This window comes from Cyanistes caeruleus, chromosome Z (genome assembly GCF_971803275.1).
Source record: "Cyanistes caeruleus chromosome Z, bCyaCae1.hap1.1, whole genome shotgun sequence".
In the NCBI taxonomy this organism is placed as follows: Eukaryota; Metazoa; Chordata; class Aves; order Passeriformes; family Paridae; genus Cyanistes; species Cyanistes caeruleus.
This window is the reverse complement of record NC_141732.1, coordinates 31,408,538-31,429,563: the sequence shown is the minus strand read 5'-3', so window position 1 is coordinate 31,429,563 and position 21,026 is coordinate 31,408,538. Positions and strand designations below refer to the sequence as shown.

The 21,026-nt window shown below is 50.6% G+C and overlaps 1 protein-coding gene across 6 annotated transcripts; it reads left to right on the top strand.

Annotated features, from left to right (window-relative positions):
• Positions 1 to 229: 229 nt before the first annotated feature.
• LOC111922329 (uncharacterized) lies at positions 230 to 18,262 on the top strand. Of its 6 annotated transcripts, none has more exons than XM_086867411.1 (21): positions 230 to 749; positions 1,526 to 1,563; positions 2,008 to 2,127; positions 2,919 to 3,022; positions 3,968 to 4,106; positions 4,252 to 4,445; positions 5,819 to 5,946; positions 6,129 to 6,298; positions 7,068 to 7,130; positions 7,450 to 7,572; positions 8,101 to 8,263; positions 10,346 to 10,409; positions 11,599 to 11,647; positions 12,954 to 13,063; positions 13,902 to 14,019; positions 14,849 to 14,948; positions 15,382 to 15,578; positions 15,867 to 16,001; positions 17,189 to 17,395; positions 17,590 to 17,738; positions 18,090 to 18,262. In XM_086867411.1, the coding sequence occupies exons 1-19, from the start codon at positions 674 to 676 to the stop codon at positions 17,231 to 17,233; spliced, it is 2,136 nt and encodes a 711-aa protein (XP_086723537.1). In that variant the 5' UTR covers positions 230 to 673; the 3' UTR covers positions 17,234 to 17,395; positions 17,590 to 17,738; positions 18,090 to 18,262. The 6 variants fall into 6 exon arrangements, with proteins under 6 accessions (XP_086723537.1, XP_086723539.1, XP_086723538.1 ...); XM_086867412.1 differs by having other exon boundaries at positions 246 to 749; positions 17,593 to 17,738; XM_086867415.1 differs by having other exon boundaries at positions 276 to 749; positions 2,008 to 2,814.
• The last annotated feature ends 2,764 nt before the right edge of the window (positions 18,263 to 21,026 follow it).

The window sequence follows — 21,026 nt, the reverse complement described above, 5'->3', positions numbered from 1 at the left end:
GTTTTAGTCAGAAGCACTGGTGGCCAAAAGAGAGGGTGCATGTGCTTGGGGCCTGTTTAGTGTTACTCTTGGATCCTTTGAGCTATGGGTTCTGGACTGCAAGGAGGGTTTGTGCTGCTTTGGGACAGACGAGAACTTTCTGGGCTTTCCTTTGCATTAGCTGCAGAGAAGGTTCTGTTACTATGCATAAATTCACAGACCCACCTAGAGCGGCTGCTATTGTGATGTCAGCGGAGGGCTGCCACGTCACAGCGTGGTCAGGGGGAGGTTGCCCTGGTGTACGCACAGCGTCAGCGTCCAGAGCGGCTCTTGGCGTGCTCGTTGCAGGAGGACCCTGTGTTGAGGAGTTCTCAGGCAACAGTCTGTGCCCTGGAAAGGGAATCTTTTTCTTTTGCCTGCGGTTGTACGAGTCTGTGGACTCGTGTAGGCATCCTTTTGTTTTCCCCTACGGTTGTAGGGTCTGCAGACACGTACAGGTGTCTTTGCTTTTTCCTTTTTCGTTCTACGAACTGCAGATTTTGCAGGTGTCTTTTGGGTTTTCTTTTCTTCTTGTACAGTCAGCGGATTGCTGCGCGTGCCTTTTTTTTTCTCTTTTCCTTGCACAATCTGTGCAAGTGGGATTTTTTTCATTTGTGTTTTCCGGCCTGCGGACTCAAGCAGCCCTGCTGAAACAATGGAGCAATTCCGCAGTGCTGTCGGCAGGGCTTTTGCGTCAGTGTCATCCTGCAAAATGTTCAAAGGCCTGAGACGTAAGTAGAGGCTTTTTCCTTGGGGCAGCACACTGGAACAAAAGTGCCATAAAGATGCCGTAAGTTTGGTAAAGCTCTTGCCAACAGCTTCAGCTAGAAAGGGGATGTCTCTTGGCCAGAAGGGTGTGGACAACTTCCAAAACGCAGACTGGGAGAGCTTTGTAGGCATGATTCTAAAAACTGTGTGGTTCTCTCCAGAGCTGAGGGAAAGCAGCTTTTCTCTGCCTTCTGTCCTTAAAGAATGTGCCTGTCTAACTTGAGCCTCTCTGTGTGCTACAGTAGCGATTGGCTTTGCGCTGAAGGGGAAAGTGCCGAGCAGTTTGTGTGTGCTCCTGAAGCCCAGAGCTGGGCCTGTACTCTATCCGAAGGGAACTGCAAGCTCTAAGAGGGCTTTAGGGAAGTTTTCTGGGCAATGGTTTACAGCAATTGCATGCAACTGCACAAAGTTTAAAAAAATAAAAGTCCAGGGAGGAGAGGAGGAAAAGGCTGCTTTAGCTGTAGGGTGAACAGCGGGCTACAATGTAGACACGGACTGCTAAGGAACCATTTGCATTTTGCAGCCAAGTTTCTAGTTCCTTAGTGGCAAAGCCAACTCAGGTAGGCACAGCCTAGGGTAGTGCCCTGTAGCCTTGCTTGCTGTGCTAAAGAAGGGCTGCTTTAGGGAGGGAGGTTGTGAAAGGAAAATGCTTTCTGCTTGGGGGACCTTTTTCTGTGGGGTAGCCCAGCACAGACAGTTTTCCACCAACACCTGGTTCATTTTCCCTTGTCTCCGGCAGGTTGTCTCAAACGTGGAAGGAATCAAGTCCGTGGTTTGGTGAGTGAGAAGGACACCCTTGACATTCCTGGTTTCCAAGAATTGTGGAACAAGCTGTGGGCTTGGCCTGGTGCACTCGAGTGCCAGCCTGGCAGGCCAAATGAAAGTCCACATCAGCGTTTGAATGAGCACTACCAAGAGGATTCCATCAGTTTCCTCCTTTTCCATTGAAGGAGTTTTTACTCATGAAAGTCAACTTTTCTGACAGGAGGCTGCCCGCCAATTGTAGCCAGGCTAAAATATCTCCCTTATATCAGAAGCATATGCCGTCCTGGCCAAACATTAGTCTCATCAGCCCACTTGAAATGAGTTCTAGTGGCTGAGAATGCCACTTCTATCCAAATTCATGACATCTCCCTAGGACAGCTGGGGATGGAGCTCAGGAGAAACAAGGCTCTCAATGACAGCTCACTGCCTGTCCCTCACACCCCTGTCTGTCTGCAGAGCAGCACACCAGCAGCAGAACCTCCTGTGGCTCGCCCTGTGCCTCCAGAGGCTGATGGGGAGGAAAAGGACAACAATCCCGCCTGTGTTGTCAGTCCAGGGCCTGAGCATCCTGAACCAGTAAGTGCTAGCTTTGGTTGCTCCAGTGCAAAGCTTTGGTGCAGTGCAGGGCTGCAAGTTCCTGATCAGGCAGCACTGGCCCTTTGTGGCTGAAGATGCTGAGGCCTGGAGTCCTGCCACGACCTGGCTCTTCAGCCCAGCCACTGACACCTGGGAATTGGCATCTGAACTTTCACATGCCGACATCGTTCTGACTGTGAACTTCCCTTGGTGTCAGATGAGCGGTAGCATGCTGTCCTTGAGTGCTACTGGTGGCAAAGTGAGCCCCTTTGTGCCCAGTGTGTGTGCAGGCTCCCTGCTGTCAGCAGAGAGAGCGGTCCCAAGGCACAGCTCACAGCCTTGTGGGGTACACAGGACCTACTGTGTCCTGCAGGGACCTGCCCCTCTGCACGCACTGTCGAAGTAGCTACAGTCACTGCTTTGACTGCACCCTGTACTTTGACATGACCCAAGTTTGCTGAGAAGAATCCTGAGCAGCTCTGCATGGCAGAGACAAGCCCCGTCTCTGAAAGGCTGCAACACAGTTCCTGTTGGCTGCTCCCTAATGCTTGAGATCCTGAGGGGAAGCCAGTTGATCAGAACGGAGCAGGGAACTGTTCCTTGCACCTATTCAGACACTTCCATAGCAACTCAAGGGTTATGTACTTACTCCCATCAACAGCCCCACACAACATCTTTTGCCTTCAGGTGAGCTGCATCTGCGCTTGCTGCTTCTCCCAGCTCTCAGGAGACAACTTGCCTGCTCCTTATTGCTTTCTTGTTTGTGCTTTTTCCCTGCCCATCCCTTGCAGGCCCCAAGACCAGAGCTTCCTGCCAGTCAGGACTCCTTGGGCCGGGCAGGAAAGGCAGAGCGGCAGCAGAGGATGGATAGAGCACCAAGAGCCCTGGAGTTCAGGTGTGTGCTAAGCTTTCTTGCTTTCTCCGAGCAGGGCTGGGCCTTGCTGGCCTTTAGGAAGCCCAGGGTCAAAGAATGAATTTGGCTTTCTCGCTGTTGAACTTGCCCAGCATAGTCAGGGAAAGGCAGCCCGTGGGCAGGTCTGGCTGCCGACCGACCTACAGCATAGCTGCCTCCTGGCACTCCCTCCTCCTACCTTGACAAAAAGCATTCCAAACTGGACCAGAGCAGAAGCAAGGGAGCTTCAGGCTGGGCCTAGGGACAAGCAGTGACCGTAAAGCCTATCATGCAGCAGAAGAAGCGCCTCAGAGAGCTTGTGCACATTCCACCTCTGGAAATTTGGAAGCCCAGCTGCTGGATAGAGCCTTGAGCAGCCTGTCCACATGCCATAGCTGACCCCAGGTGCTTGGAGCTGCAGACTGGGCTGCAAGCTTCCTGGAGTCCCTGCAAGCCGTAAGCATCTCGGGATCCTTTGGTTCTTGGCTTGGAACTTCATACCCATCTCCTCCCCAAGCTATAGCTTGCAGGCTCTTTCCTTCTTGCACTAGTGAAAGCAAGAGTAATTGTGGCAGTACTCATCTGCATTTCCCAAGCCTGTCTTAGGCAAAGAAGAACTTTTGCAAGTCTGGCATCCAGTGGACCAGATAGAGAGGAGCGTAAGACCTAGCGGGCAGGAAGCTGTGAAGCTGATGGAAGCGGAGCTTTCTGGAAATGTTTTGTAGTTTCCGGAAGCTTCTTTGCTTCCTCACTGGTGACTCTTTCACCGGCAGGAATGACAAAGAGTGATGCTTGGTCTAGTGGGGTCATTCCAGCATTGTCCAGAGGTGGACCTAGAGGGCTGTAGGAAGTCCCTGAGACTGCCTTCCTTGGGACATGGTGTGGATTTGAGGTTTTGCAAGGAGACTGTTGCTATTAAAGGCTTGTTGGTCTGTCCCCCTGTCATAGATGGAAGGAGTTGGCTGCATTTGAGGGAAAGCGCCACTCCTCACCAGACAGGGCGTTTGAAGCGGCACCTGAGACAGCAGAGGAATCACAGCCTCAGAGATCTCTGCTGAAGGAGGAAGTTCCTCTGGCAGTGACAAAGGTAGCACTCACCTTGTTGCTAGGCAGCACCTGTGGGAGAGGGAGCTGCCCTTAGCAAGTCTTCCCCGAATGTTGCTTCTGGCAGCAAGCTACGACTGAGACTGTGTTGTTGTTCTTCCTGGAAAATGGTGCCCCTCTGCTTCCAGGTTTGCCGCTCGCAGCGGCCAGCACACAGGACTCTGGAGAAGCTGCTCCAGGAGTTCTCTCGCCAAGGGCACACGCTGTCCCAGGTGTGCAAAGAGAAGGCAGTGCTGGCGGAAGAGAACGCTGCCCTGCAAGCCCGACTGGCAGCCACAGAGCGGGACCTACGAGGCCTTTTGGAGCAGCTGGCAGAGGCCAGGTAAAGGCAGGGATGAGACCCAGCGTGGGCCATTGTTGAAGGTCTGGAGTGACCAAGGTGCTGAGCGTTATGTTAGGATTTATTGGCTCCTGCGTGCTCTCCAGATGGTTCTCGGACAGAGAAGCAAAGAGACATGAGAAAAAAGAAAAGCATACTGTGGCCTGAATGTTCTTTCTCTGCCAGCTCAAGCTCTCACAGCTCTTTTTGAACACCCGCTTGGGATCCTTTGCACCTTTGTGTGACAAGTGCAAAGCAAGCCAACTTGGTACTGCATTTAGTACCAGGGAAACAGTGCAGATGTCTGCTGGAACCGGACGTTTCCCTCTGCTTTTGGTTTCTCCGTCAGTGCATCTGAACATCACTATTTCCTTGCCCAGCAGTTTGACATGACATTTTCAGAATTCAAGGCTCCTACGTGTGAATGTTGTGAGTAGGGATGCGGCACTTGGGGTGATGCTGGACATTCATGCTGAAAATCTTGAGGTCCTTCTGAGATAACTCTTGTGAGGAGGTATGGTGCAGGACCTAGAGTTGCTTACAAGCAGCAGCAGCAGCAGCAGCAGCAGCAGAAGGGAAAGAAAGGTCTTTATGTGCCTTCTTGACAGTCCCTGAGGATTCTTGCTGAGCACTGATTCTTGCTCACTTGTCCATTCAGCTCTGGAACCTGTCAAGGTTACTCTGGCTGGTCCCTCTTCTTTTTAAAGAGTGCCAAAACATTTTGGGCAGTGCAGACTTATTTAGCCAAAACTAAAGGTAGCAGTTGTTGTTATTCATGATATTCCAGTAATTTAAATGGCAGGATACATGCCCCTCCTGCCAGAGAGTTCATTTTCAGATGAAAGCCTAGTTCTGGTTTCTCTCTGCTCTTGGTGCTGCTAGAAGCTGCAGCTCTCATGTATGGTTCGGTGCATTCCTTTAGTGCCTTGAACTTAGAGAGGGTGTGGAAAATGAAGTATCTCTTACGTACACCGTGAATGGCATAAAGCATGGATGAAACAGCCAGGAGAGCACGGTGCTCTGTCCCCCTGCAGAGTGACTTGGAATTGCAGATGAGCTCAGGGCTTTTGCTTGCTGCTAGAGATTTTGTGGGCACAGCCACCTGTGTGGGATATGTGAGGGAAGAGCAATTTGAGCTTTGGCTGCTGAGATCAAGCTCAGCTGGGCTTTCTGTGCTGGGCTAGGTCGTGGGGAAAGGCTGGCCAATCTCCTGGAAAGGTCTGCTTTGCTATTTGAAGTGGTAGAAATAGTCTTGCTCTATCTGCGTTTCCATGCCAGCTGTTTTCCATACTCAGGTGCAGGGATCTTATGGCACTTACTGGAAAAACTGCCCGTGTGTGCAACGAACAATTTGTCCTCATCTTCACAACTTGTAGGACAGAGAAGGAGAGCTTGCAATGCAGCCTGTTGGAGGCTCTGCAGCAGGTGTCGGAGCTGGAGATCACCAGGAGCCGTCTGGAAGGCCAAGTAGGCACAGCCATGCAGGCCAAGGAGCTGATACTTGGTGAGAGCCTCGTGCGCTTTGTTTCTGGTGATGGCCCTGCCTAGTGCAGTTGCTCCCAAGGCAGCTCTGTCAGCAGGGCTTCCGAGGAGTGAAGGGGCTGGGGGCAGGTCCCTCCTTGCCTGAATCTGAAAGGGGTGATGTTCAGCAGAGTCTTTGACTGTTGTTGTTTGTCGCGTTTGCAGAGGATGTCAGGGGCCTTCGTTGTGAGCTGCAAGCTGTAAGATCTTTCAGCAAGCAGCAATGTGAAGAAATGGCCCAACAGCTCCGCTTGGCAGAAGAGCAGTTCAGCAAGGCTCTGAGACTCTGGCAATCTGCTCAGGAGGAGGAGAAAAGGAAGCTCCTGCAAAAACAGGTAGGAAGCAATACACACCTGAACTTTTCAGGCAAGCTTGGTGGGCTGGCTTAGCAGAATAGCAGCCTGAGAATGGGACATGGCCGCAAGCCTCTGCTGCAGGCCTGACGTTGCTGGGCCAGGCAGCAGAGGGCTTCAAGGGCTCAGACTTGAAGGGCTGTGAATGCCCAGAGGAGGGTGCTGGGGCACTGAACACAGCCACGGTTTCAGGGAGGCCATGAGCCACGCACCCCTGGAGGCTGGGTGGTCGCACACAAAGCACGGCAGCGAAGGGGCAGGACCTTGCTGACGCCCTGGTACCGTGTAGCAGTCTGCTGACCTTGCTGCCACCTGCAGTCCCAGCAACTGCCTTCCTTGCTTTCTGTCCTTGCACGGTGGACAGAGCTCTTCCCTTTGGGCTTGAAGCATACGCAACAGGCCCCCTGTTGCTGGTATTTCAGCTGGTGGCCTGTCTTGTGACTCCGGCTTTGGTGTGCTGGCCTCCTCCTCATCCTGCAGTCCACCTGCAGCTTTTCCTTGATCAAAGGGTAGGGGACTTTGAAAAGACGTCTTCCCCCTTCTTTCAGAGCGGGGAAGGAAGGTGGCAGCCCCTTTCCTTCCATCTGCTGACACCCCTCCAAAGTTTCTTGTCAGGACAGAAGTGCTGGAGGGCACAGAGCCACTACTGTGCACTCAGCAGCAGGGGGCTGTGGGAGGGATGAAGCTTCCATTGTTTTCTTTGGGGAGCATGGCTGGGACTTCATCTGGAAGTGTCTATTCCTCTCATCAGGAAAGACGGCTGAAACAACAGCGTTTGAAGGCGCTGGAGCAGCGGGAACACTTCCTGGCAGAGGTACAGAGGGAGCAGGAGAAAAGGGTGCTTGAGATGAAGCAGGAGATTGCTGTAATGCAACCTGAACAAGAAAAGATGGGACCCAGGGCTGGTCAAGATGCAAAGAGAGTGCCAAGAGAGTTTGGACGCTTCTGGGGCTCCTTATGGGCACTGCTTCTCCAGACACTGTGTGTGTGTGTGGGATTGTGTCTTAGCTGGCCCTTGGTAAACAGGAGAAGGAGAGCAAATTGCTTTTGGAATGCGTGAGCACATGAGTCTTGGTTGCCACACAGGTGGTGGGTGGGAAGTTTGAAGGTGTCTTCTCTTTGTTTCTGTGCAGCTCCAGCGCCAGAAGGCTGCTCATTTAGACAAGGTGTGCCTCCTGCAGCGAGAGCTAAACCAAAGGCAGCGGCAGGTAGAGCAGCTGAGGCAGGAGCTGAAGGAGGAGCGAGAGAATGGGCAGGTGAGCCTGACAAGCCAGGTAGCAGAGGGAAGGGCAGTAGCAGGGGCATGAACGGTAGATATCAGGAAAGGGGAGGCAAGGACTAGTGCAAGCAGGGAGCCTGGCAGGCTCCAGGGCTGAGCACCAGGAAGAAGAATTAGGATGGAAGGCTTAGAGCTGGGTAGAGCAGCAGAAAAAAGTGGCTGAAGTGAAGAGCTTTTGAGACTGGGAAATGAGAAACGTGAGCGAGATGGCAAGTGCTAGTAAGAATTCAGATTCTGAACAGCTTGTCCCTGTCCATGGTGAATGCAGTCCACAGGACAGGCTGAAATGGAAAGCTGTTCTTTCCCTTTCACTGTCTCTACTAGGGCTGGCTGTGACAGGTTGTCGTCTCTGGCTGCTTACGGGGGTTTGACTTGGGCTGGAAGAATTGACAGCTCAGCTTGTAGCCTAACCCAAGTGTTGTTCCTAAGGGCTGGCCTTTAAAGTGTGCTGTCGGGGGCATCTCTGCCACTCACCTTTCTGACACCAAGACATTTCTTGTCCCAGATGGACGTGGGCTCTGCCATTGGAGATGCATCTGCAGCAGCATCCTCCGAAGAAGCCTCCTCTCCACAGCCTGAAGAGCCGAGAGTGAGCAGTCTGCCCTGTTCAGGCCAGGAGCCAGAGCAGCTGTGCCAGGACGGAGAGAACCAGGGCTTGGAGCAACTGAGTACGTCCTGTGCATTCTTTGTCCAAATGAGCAGTGTATTGAGGAGTGTGTGCCTCAGCATGTTCCTCCTCCCTCGGGTGTCAGACAGACATTTTGGACCCCCTACAGAAGCCATAGTGGTGCTTGGAAGCAGCCAGGGAGAACTTTGGGGCACTGCTTTTGCTTTTCAGGGCAGCTGGGAGTGGGAGGGCTTTGCCTGAGCTTCCTGCCCTGTGCAGTAAAGGCTAAAGCAGGGATTGTTTCCCAAGCAGCAGAAGGCTGCCACCCAGGAAATGGCCCAGTCAAGGTGTGTGTGCTGGTCTGGCCAAGCTGATCAGAGCAGATGGCTTCCTAGATTGCCTTTAGGCTCCTGCCTTGTCACCAGTCTCTGGAGACCAAATACTCCAGAGAAATGGATTGGCTGTGTGGCTGGTTCCCCATTACTGCTGTTTTTATGACTGTTAGTACTTCTGCTATTCCTTCTTCAGTTTGTTTGGATAAGAATTCTACATTCTGCTTGGCTCAGCATCCTTGGAAAGAACATCAGGTGACAGCACCAATAAGAGTGGAAGAGGTCTTTTAGTAGGCCTCAAAAGTTAAAATATTCTGTTCTTAGATAAATCCCTAGGAATCCAAAAGAAAGTGCTGTTTCCAAAGTGCAGCAAAAGAAGAGAAACAGGATACTTTTTTTACAATCCCTCTTTGATATTTTAGCTGTTTGCGTGGGACGATGCATTAGAGAGACACATCTATGTGGTGCAGTGAGATAAAACTGCCCTGCAGGCAGTTCTCAGGAGGAAGCCTGCAGCCCCTCTGCTGCATGTTCCTCTGGTACCATGGTGCCACTTTGTCACAGCTAATGCCCAGCTGGTAAATACTCTTGGAAAGCCAAGACCTGGCCCTCATCCCTGCACAGATCATACTCTAGGAAAGCACAGCAAGGCCTTGGTGAGTCTGCAGTACAACCAAGTTGCTTCTTGCACGTTATAGCTGCCAGGGCAGGGCTGTCAGAGAATAACTGGTCGGCTGCAGAACAGAGCCCGGTTTCCTCAGTGTCTGCCATCAACTGCTGGGACAAAAGGGGCATTGATCTACTCCCCCATGGGTCTGAACTCAATGACACTCGTGGTCTGTCTTGAGTGGGGTCAACAGCTTGTAATGGGGCTCGGCCTGGCTCTGGCCTCTTCTCAATGGTTGTCAGTGGCCACTTGCTGGGTCTGCCAAGCTTTATGTCATGTCTGCCCTGCCACTGACGGCTGGTATGACTGCAGAGGCTGGAGCCTTCCTGAGCTGTGAGACTTCAGCTGCCTCCCCATTGCTGCAGCTTTGCCTGGACTCATGAAAGGATTGGCATCTCACTTGGGCAGCTGTCTGTGCCACGGCAGCACCCGAGGAGCGGCGCTGTCCTTGTTACCCGTCTCGGCTGTGCCCATTTGGGAAGATGGGACACGTGGGCGGTCTTCAAGAGGTCGAGTCCAGTGCAAGCGACTGCTGCTCCCCAGGCTGAAGACAAGCAGTTGTAATTCTTCAGAAAATGGGGAATAGGCAAAATTGTCTTCAGAACTTAGCCTGCTCATCCATGAAGAGGGTCCTAATTCTAACAGCAATTTTTCTTGGTTGTAGAGAACAATCAGCAAAGCACGCTTTAGGCAAACTGCTGAGAGGTAGAGAAAGTCCCCTCTTCTGCTGGAATTCACTTTGCAATATTCCTTCCGCTCTGCAAAAAGCAGCTGCGGATAAAAATTCCTCCCAGATCCCAGGCTGCATTTAATCTCTCAAGTCGGAAAGCTTTTGAAAATCACTTGCCTTGGTCTCTGTTCTTTTCTGATCTCTGTCTGCTCTGAGGGTTTCTCCATGGCCTTAGTTTCCTTTCAAGGTAACCCTTCAAAGGAGCGTGGAGAATCAGACCCTGTGCAGGCTATGTGTGCTGCAGAGCTGCCTGTCTTGCTACGGAGCTGCTGTTGTTGTTGTTCTTGTTGATGTTATGGTTAGCCAAGCAACCATCAATTGCCCTGAGCCCCAGAGAATGGAGCTGAGTTTCAGATGTGCAGGAAGTTGGTATCTCTGTTTTGAAGTTTGCTTCTTGCATTTTGTTTCTTTCAGGGAGTGTTGTGAGCGTGGCAGATCCAAAACAGAAATACACTGGATGGAAATTTATTGGCAGTGGGTGAGTGCAGCCAATCTTACTTCTGCAGAAGCATGGGCCAGCTCTTTTGCTGGTGCAATATCAAGTGGGAAGTCAGGCAAGCTGCAAGCTTCTTCACACCCCGGCTTTAGATTGTCCCAGTCTCAGTACTGATCACAGGGCATCATCAAAGGTAACTGCATGCTGACAATGTCTTGCTTGCCGCAAGAAGCAGTGTTGTAGTGCATCTAGAAATCTTGGTACCTCCCAAGGGTAAAACTCACCTCTGGTTTGTGGAATGTTAGTTCCTACCTGAAAACCTTCTTTCCCTCCCCCCGCCTTCCCATTGGCTGTGACCTCCCTGCATCCCCTAATCACCTCTGCCCCCTGGTATAAGAGATAAGACCCAGAGCAATTTGGTCTCTCACTTGCCCCGGATGGACAGCAGACAATAAACCCGGGATTATTCCAGCAAGTTTGAGCCTCCTGTGTCTAGATACTTTGAGTCCGTGTTGTATTCACTCCAGGACCCCCTCCGCCGCCTGTGCCCAGAGACCAGCAGGCTCCACAGGGGGTGGGACAGAGGGGTCCCAGCAGGGAGTTGGATAGTAACAAAGCAGGGCCTGGAAACCCTCCTGTCCCTCAAGCGTGTGGCACCAGTTTGCTTCTTTTCCTAGGAGACATGGTTTTGTATGATTCCAAGTCATACGGCCACACTGATGAAGGAAGAAGAACCTGAGAGAGCAGCTTCCCACCTGAAGCTGCTGTCAGGTCACTGCTCTCAGTAGCATTTCCTTCCAATCCTTTGCTGAAAGCAATATTCCGTGCTCAGGACAATAAGAAAGGCTGTGTGGTGTTGCCCGAGTTTGGCAGATGGAATCAAAAGAGAGCGGGGAGAAGGAGGCCCAACAGGACTTTGTGTTTCACTGCCTGGAAAGGAACGCCACACACACAGACCCAAGAAGGAAAAGGCCAAGAAAACCCCTGCATCCATGACCTAGTGTGTACATTTGGGATTGGCAGTAGCCCTTTTTTCTTCCTGTTGGACTGAGCTTTTCTCTAGGACACGCTGCATGGCAGAGGACGGCTGGGCTGCTGTGCTATTGGCTGAAGAGGAGACAAAGCCCTGTGTTTTAGCGACACTCCGGGCAGCAGAGAGCTCCTGCCTGGGCTGCCTTTCACTTCTCAGCACTGAACGGCTTCTCTGTTCTTGCCACTCTTCTGTTTCTAGGGGTTTTGGAACCGTTTATAAGGCCTTTGACGCTGCCACAGGACAAGCGGTAAGTGCCAAGAGCCCTCGCAGATTTTGCTGCTCTGGAGTGCTTTTCCTTGCAATGTGATCTGATGGCAGAGCTTTGGGCTGCCTGTCTTTGCTGCAAAGGCTGTCCCACACAAGTAGCCTGCTTAGAGCCTAGAGGCAGGCTAAAAATTTCACGTTGCTGAGACTTGGCCTCGCATCCTGAATTAATGCAAGGATAGCAGTGTTGTCTTTCAGAGAAGGACACACTAGCTTGGACTTACTGGATAAATATGCCTAGATTAGCTGATGGCAACAGCTGTCATTCTGGCCCAATTCCTCTCAAGCCTGCATTCAGACATAGATAGGATTTCCCACTGTATTCCATCATGTGGTTTGGTCTGAAAATATAATGCAAGACCGAAGGAAGGAGAGACCTTGTCTAAAGCACAGCTGACTGTGTTGCACTCCTGGGACACCTGGTTCACACACACACACACACACACACAAACACACACACACATGCACATCAATGAGAAGGAGTTGATGAAGAACCTTACATAATACAACCTTGTGCTGGTCCTGTGTCGGTGACATTCCTTTATAGTGATGCTGTTTGTAGTGAACAGACATGGTGGTGCCTTGGAGAGTCCCACTGCTCTTTGGGGCTGAAAGTCCTGAATTCTCATTTCTGGCTCTCAGCAAATACAATTCCATCTTCCTGGTGCCTCCTTATCCACCTGCCGTGCTCAGGAACCACACTTGGAGGGAGGTCTACAAGGCATCCAAAAGCCCTAAACCCCGCTTATAACCTGGGCTGTATCCACAGACTACCACAGAAAGGATTATTTGTTTTAAAACCCACAAAATAATGACAATCTAAGCCATGTTCAAGAATGTTCTTCAGAGATGCAAACTCCAAACTGAAGCTGTTAGCATGTGCTAGGATTGTAACTTTACTTTGAGTCATTATGGAGATCTTTTCTGGGCAGCATTTTCTCTGTAATCGAGGTATGTATTTACTTTGGGGCACAATCACGAATGGCAGCAGTCTCTGAAAAGCTGGTCAAAGCCCCTAGAAATGCTAATGTATTTCCAGTGGTTTCAATTTATTTGCATGGGAGCAAAATTTCAGTTGGCTTGCAAAACATGTGTAAATGATAATAGCAGTGGTGATCAACAAAGTCAATTAGTGAAGTCTGCAGGTGCAGAGAGGGTTGTTAGCGCTTTGTGGTTGATAGTTTAGAGATTCCTTTTTTACCGAGGTGGCAAGGCATCCTGGCCTGCGAGCATGCAGACAAAGAGGTTCTTGTAATGTCTGTTCCTAATGGCTTTCAACGGCATTGTAGGTGGCCATAAAGAAATTCGATCTCCGGCACCAGGGCTGCAAGCAAGTGAAGAAAGAAATCCTGGTCATGAAGGAAATGAAGAACCCCAATATTGTCACCTACCTCGAAAGGTAAGCAGTCCTGGTATTTTTCTAGGAATGTTGTTTTCCATGCTTGCAAGGCAAAGGTTTAAAAGCTCTTTACTCACTGGCAGAAAATGGATCTTTCCATTAACATCCATCCACTCCTGGGCAAGGCATGGCAGGAGATTGCATTTTGTCCCCATGAATGGTTCCTGGCATAAAGAGCTTGAAGATTGTCCCCAGAAACCTGGCTCTCTTTCTGTGCCAGCAGCCTGTGTGTTCACTCGCTGCATGTTCTTTTGCTGGTTTGGGGCTGGATTTTTCCCAAGGCTTGGAGGAGAAGTGCTGAGAAAGCATCACAGAAATTATTTCCCTTGCGCTGTTTCCACTATTATCCACTGCCTTGCAGGCCAAAAGAGTAGGCTGGGAGATACATAACTTTCCAGGTTTGAAATTACTTTTGCCCGTGGTGACTGTCCTTTATGCACATTTTTCCAAAGGGTTTCCCCATTGCTGCAAACCTGCCTGTCCCGAATAAAAGCTGTGAAAACTGTGTCTCCTTCTTGCTGGAGATAATGGTGCAATTTGTTTATGAAGACGAAGAGGTAGCTGCTGGGATGTGTCCACTTCCAGATTAATCTTTGCCATCATAAAAATGCCTTTTTTCCCCGCTTGCCACCTAAGCCATCTCCTTTGCTGCAGTTGTGCCTTTGTCATTTGGAAGGCACAGGCTGCCAGCAGTGGATAGCCTAGGTGCAGTGTGTCTTCATTGTATTCTGTCTTCATTTAGCAGTGACCTGGAAACAAAACTCTACCTTAGGCTTTTCTTCCAAGAGTCAATGGAGATGTGTGTGTTCAGCTCTGTGCTGTTGTTTTCATCTTCCAGCTACCTTGCCAATGAGGCTGTGTGGCTGGTGTTGGAGTACATGGATGGAGGCTCTTTAGCTGGTGTGCTCCAGATGAAAGCAATGGCTGTAGGACACATAGCAACTGTCTGTCAGGAGGTAAGGAATCCTTCTGCTTGTGCTTGGCATGCCTTGGAGAGGCTCGACATTTGAAAGTGCTGCTGAGTGAGTGGGTCCACGTTCAGAGCTTTCTTTCTGTGGTGTTCTTATGCTTCAGAGAAGAAAGGGCATCTGGACTGAAGTGCCTGCTGGTGTCCCTGCCCTTACTATAGTTTCTTCTTTACTCTTATCTACCATTGTTGAACTCTTCACCTCTTTTGCCCTTTTCTTTTCTGCACTTTGCCTCTCCAAGCCTTTGCTCTGAACCATCCTGCATTGCCTTCTTTGCACTTCTGTAAGTGCAAAGGTGCTGCTGTCTGAGTTTTGAACCTACGGCAGAGCCAAAGAGAGACCCTCCTCTCACAGGTCTCAGCTTCAAAGGATGGCATAGCCCCCACCATGGTGCTTGCCGCTGAAAGCTGATGAGTGAGCTACTTCCGAGTCTGCTGTCCTGGCAGCCGTATAACCCTTGTCCTCCAGTCTCCCACCTGACAGGGATCCCTTGGTACCCAAGGCAGGGAGTTTTTCTCTTTTGGCAAGCCCTTGTTTGTCCTCCGGATGGCGAGAGCACATGCACTGCAGCAACGCTCATTCCCACTGGCTTTGCAGGGTACAGTCTTGAGCAAGGACTGATGTTTCCCCCTCAGCAACTAATATGCCTCCCCTTAAAAAGACCCTGCTCTCCTAGGGCTGCAGCAGTGAGATCTTGCTCCTGCCAGTACTCAGTGTTCCTTTGAGATCTGTGAATCCTCAGGAGCATTTTCCTTTTGCGTGTGATGAAGTCAAATCAGGCTAACTTTTGGTCTCCTGTTTCTTCTTTCTCTCCCAGTGCCTGAGAGGCCTGGCTTTCCTTCATGCCAACAACATCATCCACAGAGACATCAAAAGTGGAAACATCCTTCTAGGCCTGGATGGCTCTGTCAAGTTGGGTGGGTATTCCTGGTCAGGCACAGCGCTCGGGGCAGCCGCTGTGGGGCTGCTTTTGAGTGGCTGCCAGGTGCCCAGCAGTGGTGCTGGTGAGAGTGCACAGAGCTCTCCTGCACGCTCGGGGCGCTGCTGCAAGGTGCTGAGAGGTCTAGAGAGCAGCAAGGCATCAGGAGGAACTTTGGTTAGCGTGTGTCCTTTCCGGAGGGAGGCAGGGAGGTTCAACGTAAACCTTCAGGTGAAGGAGGAAAAGCCGCGGTGTGAATGGTGGTGGGTTTGTTAAGCGGAGAATTCCCAATTTGCTTGGCTGCAGCCCTGAGGAAAGAGAGCACAGCTGCTTTTCCAGCTCAATACAGCACTGCATCCTGAGACTTAGAGTGAGGAACCCTTTGCCTTGGTTTCTTACTTCAATCCATGTTTGTTTGTTTTTCTCCTCAGCTGATTTTGGCCTTTGTGTTCAGTTCATCCCTGAGAAAAGAAAACCAAGGGCGAGGGTCGGGACCGCTTTCTGGATGGCACCCGAAGTTCTGAGGGGAGTGCCATACGGCCCCAAAGTGGACATCTGGTCCCTTGGCATCGTAGGAATAGAAATGGCCAAAGGAGAGGCTCCGTATATTCGGGAGAACCGTGCCAGGGTAAGGTGCAAATACGCCCAGATCCCAATGCCTCCTGGTCTGTCTCCATAAAATCCCTTTCCCACAACTTCAAGGGGTTCAAACTTTCAAGGTGACACCTGTTGGATGTTGGAATAGCTGGGGCTGCACTGGAGGAGCCCTTTCTTCTTTTGGGAGACAAGGCTCATCTCAAAGCCTCTGCTGGGCAAGAAATTGCCACTGCAGACTGCAGCTTAAAATATGGGGACTAGGTGAGCAATTGAGGCAATGGATAAAACATATCGAGTCCCATGTTTCCTTTTTCTTCAGGCTACCTATCTGATACGCACCCAAGGAATACCACATCTGGAAGAGCTCAGCCTACACCCGGGCTTGTGTGAATTCCTGGGCTGCTGCCTGCAGATGGATGTGGACAGGCGAGGCTCTGCCAAGGAACTTCTGAAGGTACAATGCAGAGCGGCTGCAGGCCAAACAGCTGTTCCCTGGCAAACAGGGTTTGCTCCTTGGCCCAACTCTGTAAGGCATCAGATGGGTTGTCCCCTCCATAGTAATCTCCGCTCTGGTTGCTTTTCAAATGAAAACCAAGCAGGATGCAAGACTGGTTGAGCTTGGAAGGGACCACTGAAGTTAATCTAATCCAAACCCCCTGCTACTGGCAAGGACATCTTCAAGTAGATCAGGTTGCTCAGAGCCCCAGCCAAGCTGACCTTGAATGTGTCCAGGGCTGGGGCACCTGCCAGCTCTCTGGGCAACCTGTGCCAGCGTTTCAGCACTCTCCTGCTAAAGAGTTTCTTCCTTAGAGCCAATCTGAACGGACTCTCTTTTAGTTTCAAACCTTTTCCCCCTTGTCTCTTGCAATTGGCCCTGCTAATTAGATGTGTCCCCATCTTTCTCCAAAGCCCCTTCAATTATTGAACTTGTCTCCTCGGGGCTTGTCCTTCTCCAGGCCAAAGAAGCCCAGTTCTCACAGGTGTTCCTCAGAGGAGAGCTCCCAGCTTCTGGTCATTTCTGAGGCCCTCTTTTGCTCTCGGGTGCTGTTTTCAGGTTTACCTGCTAGCGAAGGAACTGAAGTATCGCAATGCTGGGGATAGAGGCCCACAGTGGCGTTTTGAAAACACAACGAAAGCAGTCCCTGACAAGCGGTTCTAGGTTGATCTGTGGGAAGGCAGGGGCTGTGGGAGGCTGACTGTGAGCCTCAGAGGGGACCCAGCTTGTCCCTCCTGCCCCACTCTTAGAAGTTGCTGCCAGCCAAACAAGGACAGCTGAGCAGCATTTGTGCCAGCCCCATGTGCTACCTGGCCCAGTCAAGTCAGTGAGAAGCGCTGCGGCTTTGCTGCCAGCTTTTGTGTTAGACAGGGAGCTGGTGACCAGGCCACTTCCTTGGCTGTCCCTGCTGTGGTGGAAGATGCCAGCCAGCACAGGAGGGGCAGGGCATGCTAAGGAACACACTTCTCTCCTTGCAAGCCAAGAAGAGAACTGAGTCTATTTGCACTTTGCTGCTTGTGTCTGTGCATTTCTGGGCACTAGAGGAAACCAGCTTGAGCCTGTTAGGAGCTCAGTTTGGAAAAGAATGGTTTCTTTTGCCTTTGTCTCTTGTAATTTGGTTTCTTTTGTTTCTCTTTCTTGGGCAGCATCCATTTCTCAAATTAGCCAAGCCTCTCTTCGGCCTCTTCTGACAGCCCGATTGCTGCCATCCCTGCAGCAAAGTAATGCAGGAAACAGAGGAGATGGCAAGGACCACTTCAGCACTTGGAGAACAGAGCCTCTGAGAACAGGCAGACACCCTGAGGAGCGAGGGGCCAGGAAACAACAGGCGGCCATCAGAACAGGAGAGGAAGGTGGCATCTCCTTTTTTCCCATCTGCTAATCCCCCTCCTAAACTTCTGGTTAGGACAGCATTGCTGGAAGGCACAAAGTCATTCCTAATGTGCACTTTGCAGATGGGGGGTAGGTTGTGTGAGGCATGTGGCTTGCACTGTTTTTTAGGGGAGCTTGGCTGGGACTTCATCTGGAAGTGTTTTCCTCCCCTCAGCAGGCAAACAAGATGGAACGACAGCGTTTGCAGGCACAGCAGCTGCTGGAGCAACGGGAACACTTCCTGGCAGAGGTGCAGAGGGAGCAGGAGAAATAGCGGCTTGAGATGAAGCAGGAAGTTGCCATCATTCAAGCTACCAAGAAAAGGTATGAAGCAGAGCCAATCAAGAGGCAAAGGGTGTGGACAGAGAGTTTGCGTGTTGTTTTGGACTCCTCTGGGCTCCTAATGGGTACAGCTTCTCTGGACACTGAGTGTCTGGGAGGGGTTTGTCTCTTAGCTGGCCCTTGTGACCCAGCAAATGGCCCAGTCAACGTGTGGGTGCTGGTCTGGCCAAACTGATCAGAGCAGATGGCTTCCTAGATTGCCTTTAGACTCCAGCCTTGTCACCAGTCACTGGAGACCAAATGCTCCAGAGAAATGGATTGGCTGTGTGGCTGCTTTCCTACTGCTGCTGTTTTTATGACTTTTAGTTAGTACTTCTGCTATTCCTTCTACAGATCACAAGGGCCCCCGCCACATAAATCTCCACTCCAGGTGCTTTGCAAATGAAAATGAAGGAAACTTGCAGGGAAGCAATCAAGGAAGCAGAGAAGATGACCAGGTGCACTTCAGGATTACTTTCTCCAATGACAGCTCACAGCCAGAATAAAAACATCTTTAAAACCCTCAAGCCAGTTGGAAGATTCCTTTCCTTGTCTCCCTGGGAATATGGCTCAACATTTACTTTGGAATTGCCCATTCTTTCTGAAATGTCCCTCCTGTGGCTATTCTGGTGCGCTTTGCAACTAGGAACAGACTCCTTTCTTTAGCAACTCCAGTCTACGCTGCCTTTGGAATATGGCCCGTTGGCCGCTTCTTGCCCAGCCGTGGAACTTCTGCATGAAGAAGAAAGTGCAATTGCATTTCCAGACAAAGGCAAGGAAGAGCAGGGCAGCCAAAACATCCCCAACGTCCCCTCTTTTTGTTGCTGAATCTAAAAGCAGCATCTGTCATCCTGTCTCCAGGGCCCTTGGAGACAAGGGTGACAAACCTGGCCCTTTGACCTTCCAGCTAATTCCACAGGCCTAGCTGCTTTCAGCCACTGACCTATCCCATTGTATCATTGGCAATGCAACAGTGGCACCCTGGAGCTGTCAAGTGGGATTACCAGCGATACAAAGTCTCCAAGTGGCTTGCAGGTGGTTTAGGAACTTAACATTACAACTTTGCCACTTCACTCTAAGGCTGGTTTAACCTTGGAAGCGTGGGAAACCTAAAGAATGGGGAAAAGAACTTGTCTAATTGTGCCTTTTGACTCCGAGAGACAAAATACTCAAGTCCTCTCATGATAAATATGAATGTAAATCCCAGCCATCACTGAACACAGTAGTAACTTTAAAGGGTTGTTCTAGCATTCAGCACTTTCAGGGATATTGCAGTGGTCCTACTCGTTTGCAGCAACGTATGACTCGGTAGACGGTCACTGATTTGCCCCGAGAAATTTTGTGAGGCACTTGGCAAAGCTGTGCTCTTGGCAGAACACCATGCAAATTCTTCTTGCCTGACAGCTATCACGATTTTTGAAGGATCTTTTGCAGTCAATTGTAAGCACCTTTTTTGACATTCCATGATTCGCTGGGCAATTCATTCCAAGATGGTAGGGGCTGCCTTTTTAGGCTGCTGGGCTAAGATCATCCATTCTAAAGCATGTAAAGGGTCAGACCACTGAATACCCCACTGTCCAATAACTGCAGGAGGATGGAATTCAACTGTGAATATGAACACAGTGACACCCACTTCTGGGCAAAGCTGGTGCACCTGTCTCTTTGTGAGGGTCTGCTCTACTATTTCAGAGTGGCTGTTGCTTCCGGGGTTAATTTCCTGGGGGAAGTCAGATCATCCTTTAGGAGGCAAAATACTAACTGCAAATTGTGGAGCAGTCAACCCTAGATAGGTTCTGAACCTGTTGAAGGGACCCAGAAGTTTTTGGGCATCATTCAAATTCTTCATTTTGGTCGACAATTGAATTACTTGAGCCTGTGTATTCTGATCCATAACTTGGAGCACAAGGTACTTCCAAGGTGGTTGCTGCTGTACCTCTCCTGGGGCCACTTGCAGCCCAAATGTTTTTAAGGATTGCACATTAGCATTAAAGGCTTGGCTGAATTAGTGAAAAATCTTTTTGAGTTAGAGTGGCTATTAAAATATCGTCCATATAATGATGGATTCTATGTCCCTGGGAACTGTTCCCTTCCTGATGCTAATTGTCTGAACAACATACCATTGGCAAATTGTAGGGCTGGTTTTCGTACCTTGAGGAAGAACTTCCCTTTGATGATGCTCCACTGCTGCAGCATTATTAATGGAACACACTGTGAAGGTAAACTTTGGGGTATCATTTGGATGAAGTGGAACAGTAAAGAGTCCTGGGGTGATTGTGATGTTAAATTGTATCCCCTTTTGTCCACCTAGCCCAGAAATAGGTTTTGTAGCCTTAAAACTTCATCTAAGAGGAAAAGTGAGTGGAGAAGAAGCGTCAAGTCTGTTATCAGAGACTGTACTTGCTCCCCCCACATCCCGGGATGGGGTTTTGACTACAGCACAGACAGACAACAAGGCACAGGTCGCCTTGGCTTTTCCAGCTAGCCAAAACAGAGAGATCTTCCTGGACTGTTTTCTTTCCCTTTTCTTTGAAACGGATTGAACCTGCTCTGGGCTGGGGACTCAGGGGAGCACCGGGAGCTTGCACCCGTGGACTACCGGGAGCCCAGTCTGGGTAGCGGCATTTTGCAGCACCAGAGGGATTGATAACAGAGCAAACATCCACAGGAAAGAGACCCTCTGAATTTTGTCATCTCTTCAGAGCGGTGAGAGGTTTTGTCATTTGATATTGGGCTCAATCTTGGGCTGGGTAGTGCTTTGCCTGTTAAATAAAGAGGTTTTTTCCAACTCTCTCAGAGAAATCTCTTCCCGAACTGGCTGTGGGTGGGAGAACAGGGCCACATGGGTTTGCATCCCGGGGGGTGTGGGCATTGGAGGTTTTCTCCCCATTTAGTTGTAAACCAGGACAGAAGGCCAGAGCTGTCTCTCAGAAGCAGGGAGGTCTCACAGGAAGGCACCTGCAGAGCCAGGCTGGAGCTGTGGGAGAGGGCTGGCTGTCAGGCTGCTAAGGGGATGCCTGAGGCTGCTGAGGACGTCCTGTGCATTCCTTGTCAGATGTAGCAGGGTATTCTAGTGTGCGTGCCTCCAAATGAGCTGTACCACATGTTCCTCCTCCCTCTGGGGTCACACACACACTTTGGACTCCCTACAGAAGCCATTGTTGAGCTTGCAAGCAGCCAGGGAGCACTTGGGACATTCATTTTGTGAGGGCAGCTGGGAGTGGGAGGGCTTTGCCTGAGCTTCCTTCCCTGGGCAGTAAAGGCAAAAGCAGGGATTGTTTCCCGAGCAGCATT

Coding starts and splice junctions, on each gene's coding strand:
- LOC111922329 (XM_086867411.1), top strand. CDS start 674: ATGGAGCAATTCCGCAGTGCTGTCGGCAGGGCTTTTGCGTCAGTGTCA. Junction 2,128..2,918: donor GGCCTGAGCATCCTGAACCA/GTAAGTGCTAGC, acceptor CATCCCTTGCAG/GCCCCAAGACCAGAGCTTCC. Junction 10,410..11,598: donor TGGAAATTTATTGGCAGTGG/GTGAGTGCAGCC, acceptor TTCTGTTTCTAG/GGGTTTTGGAACCGTTTATA.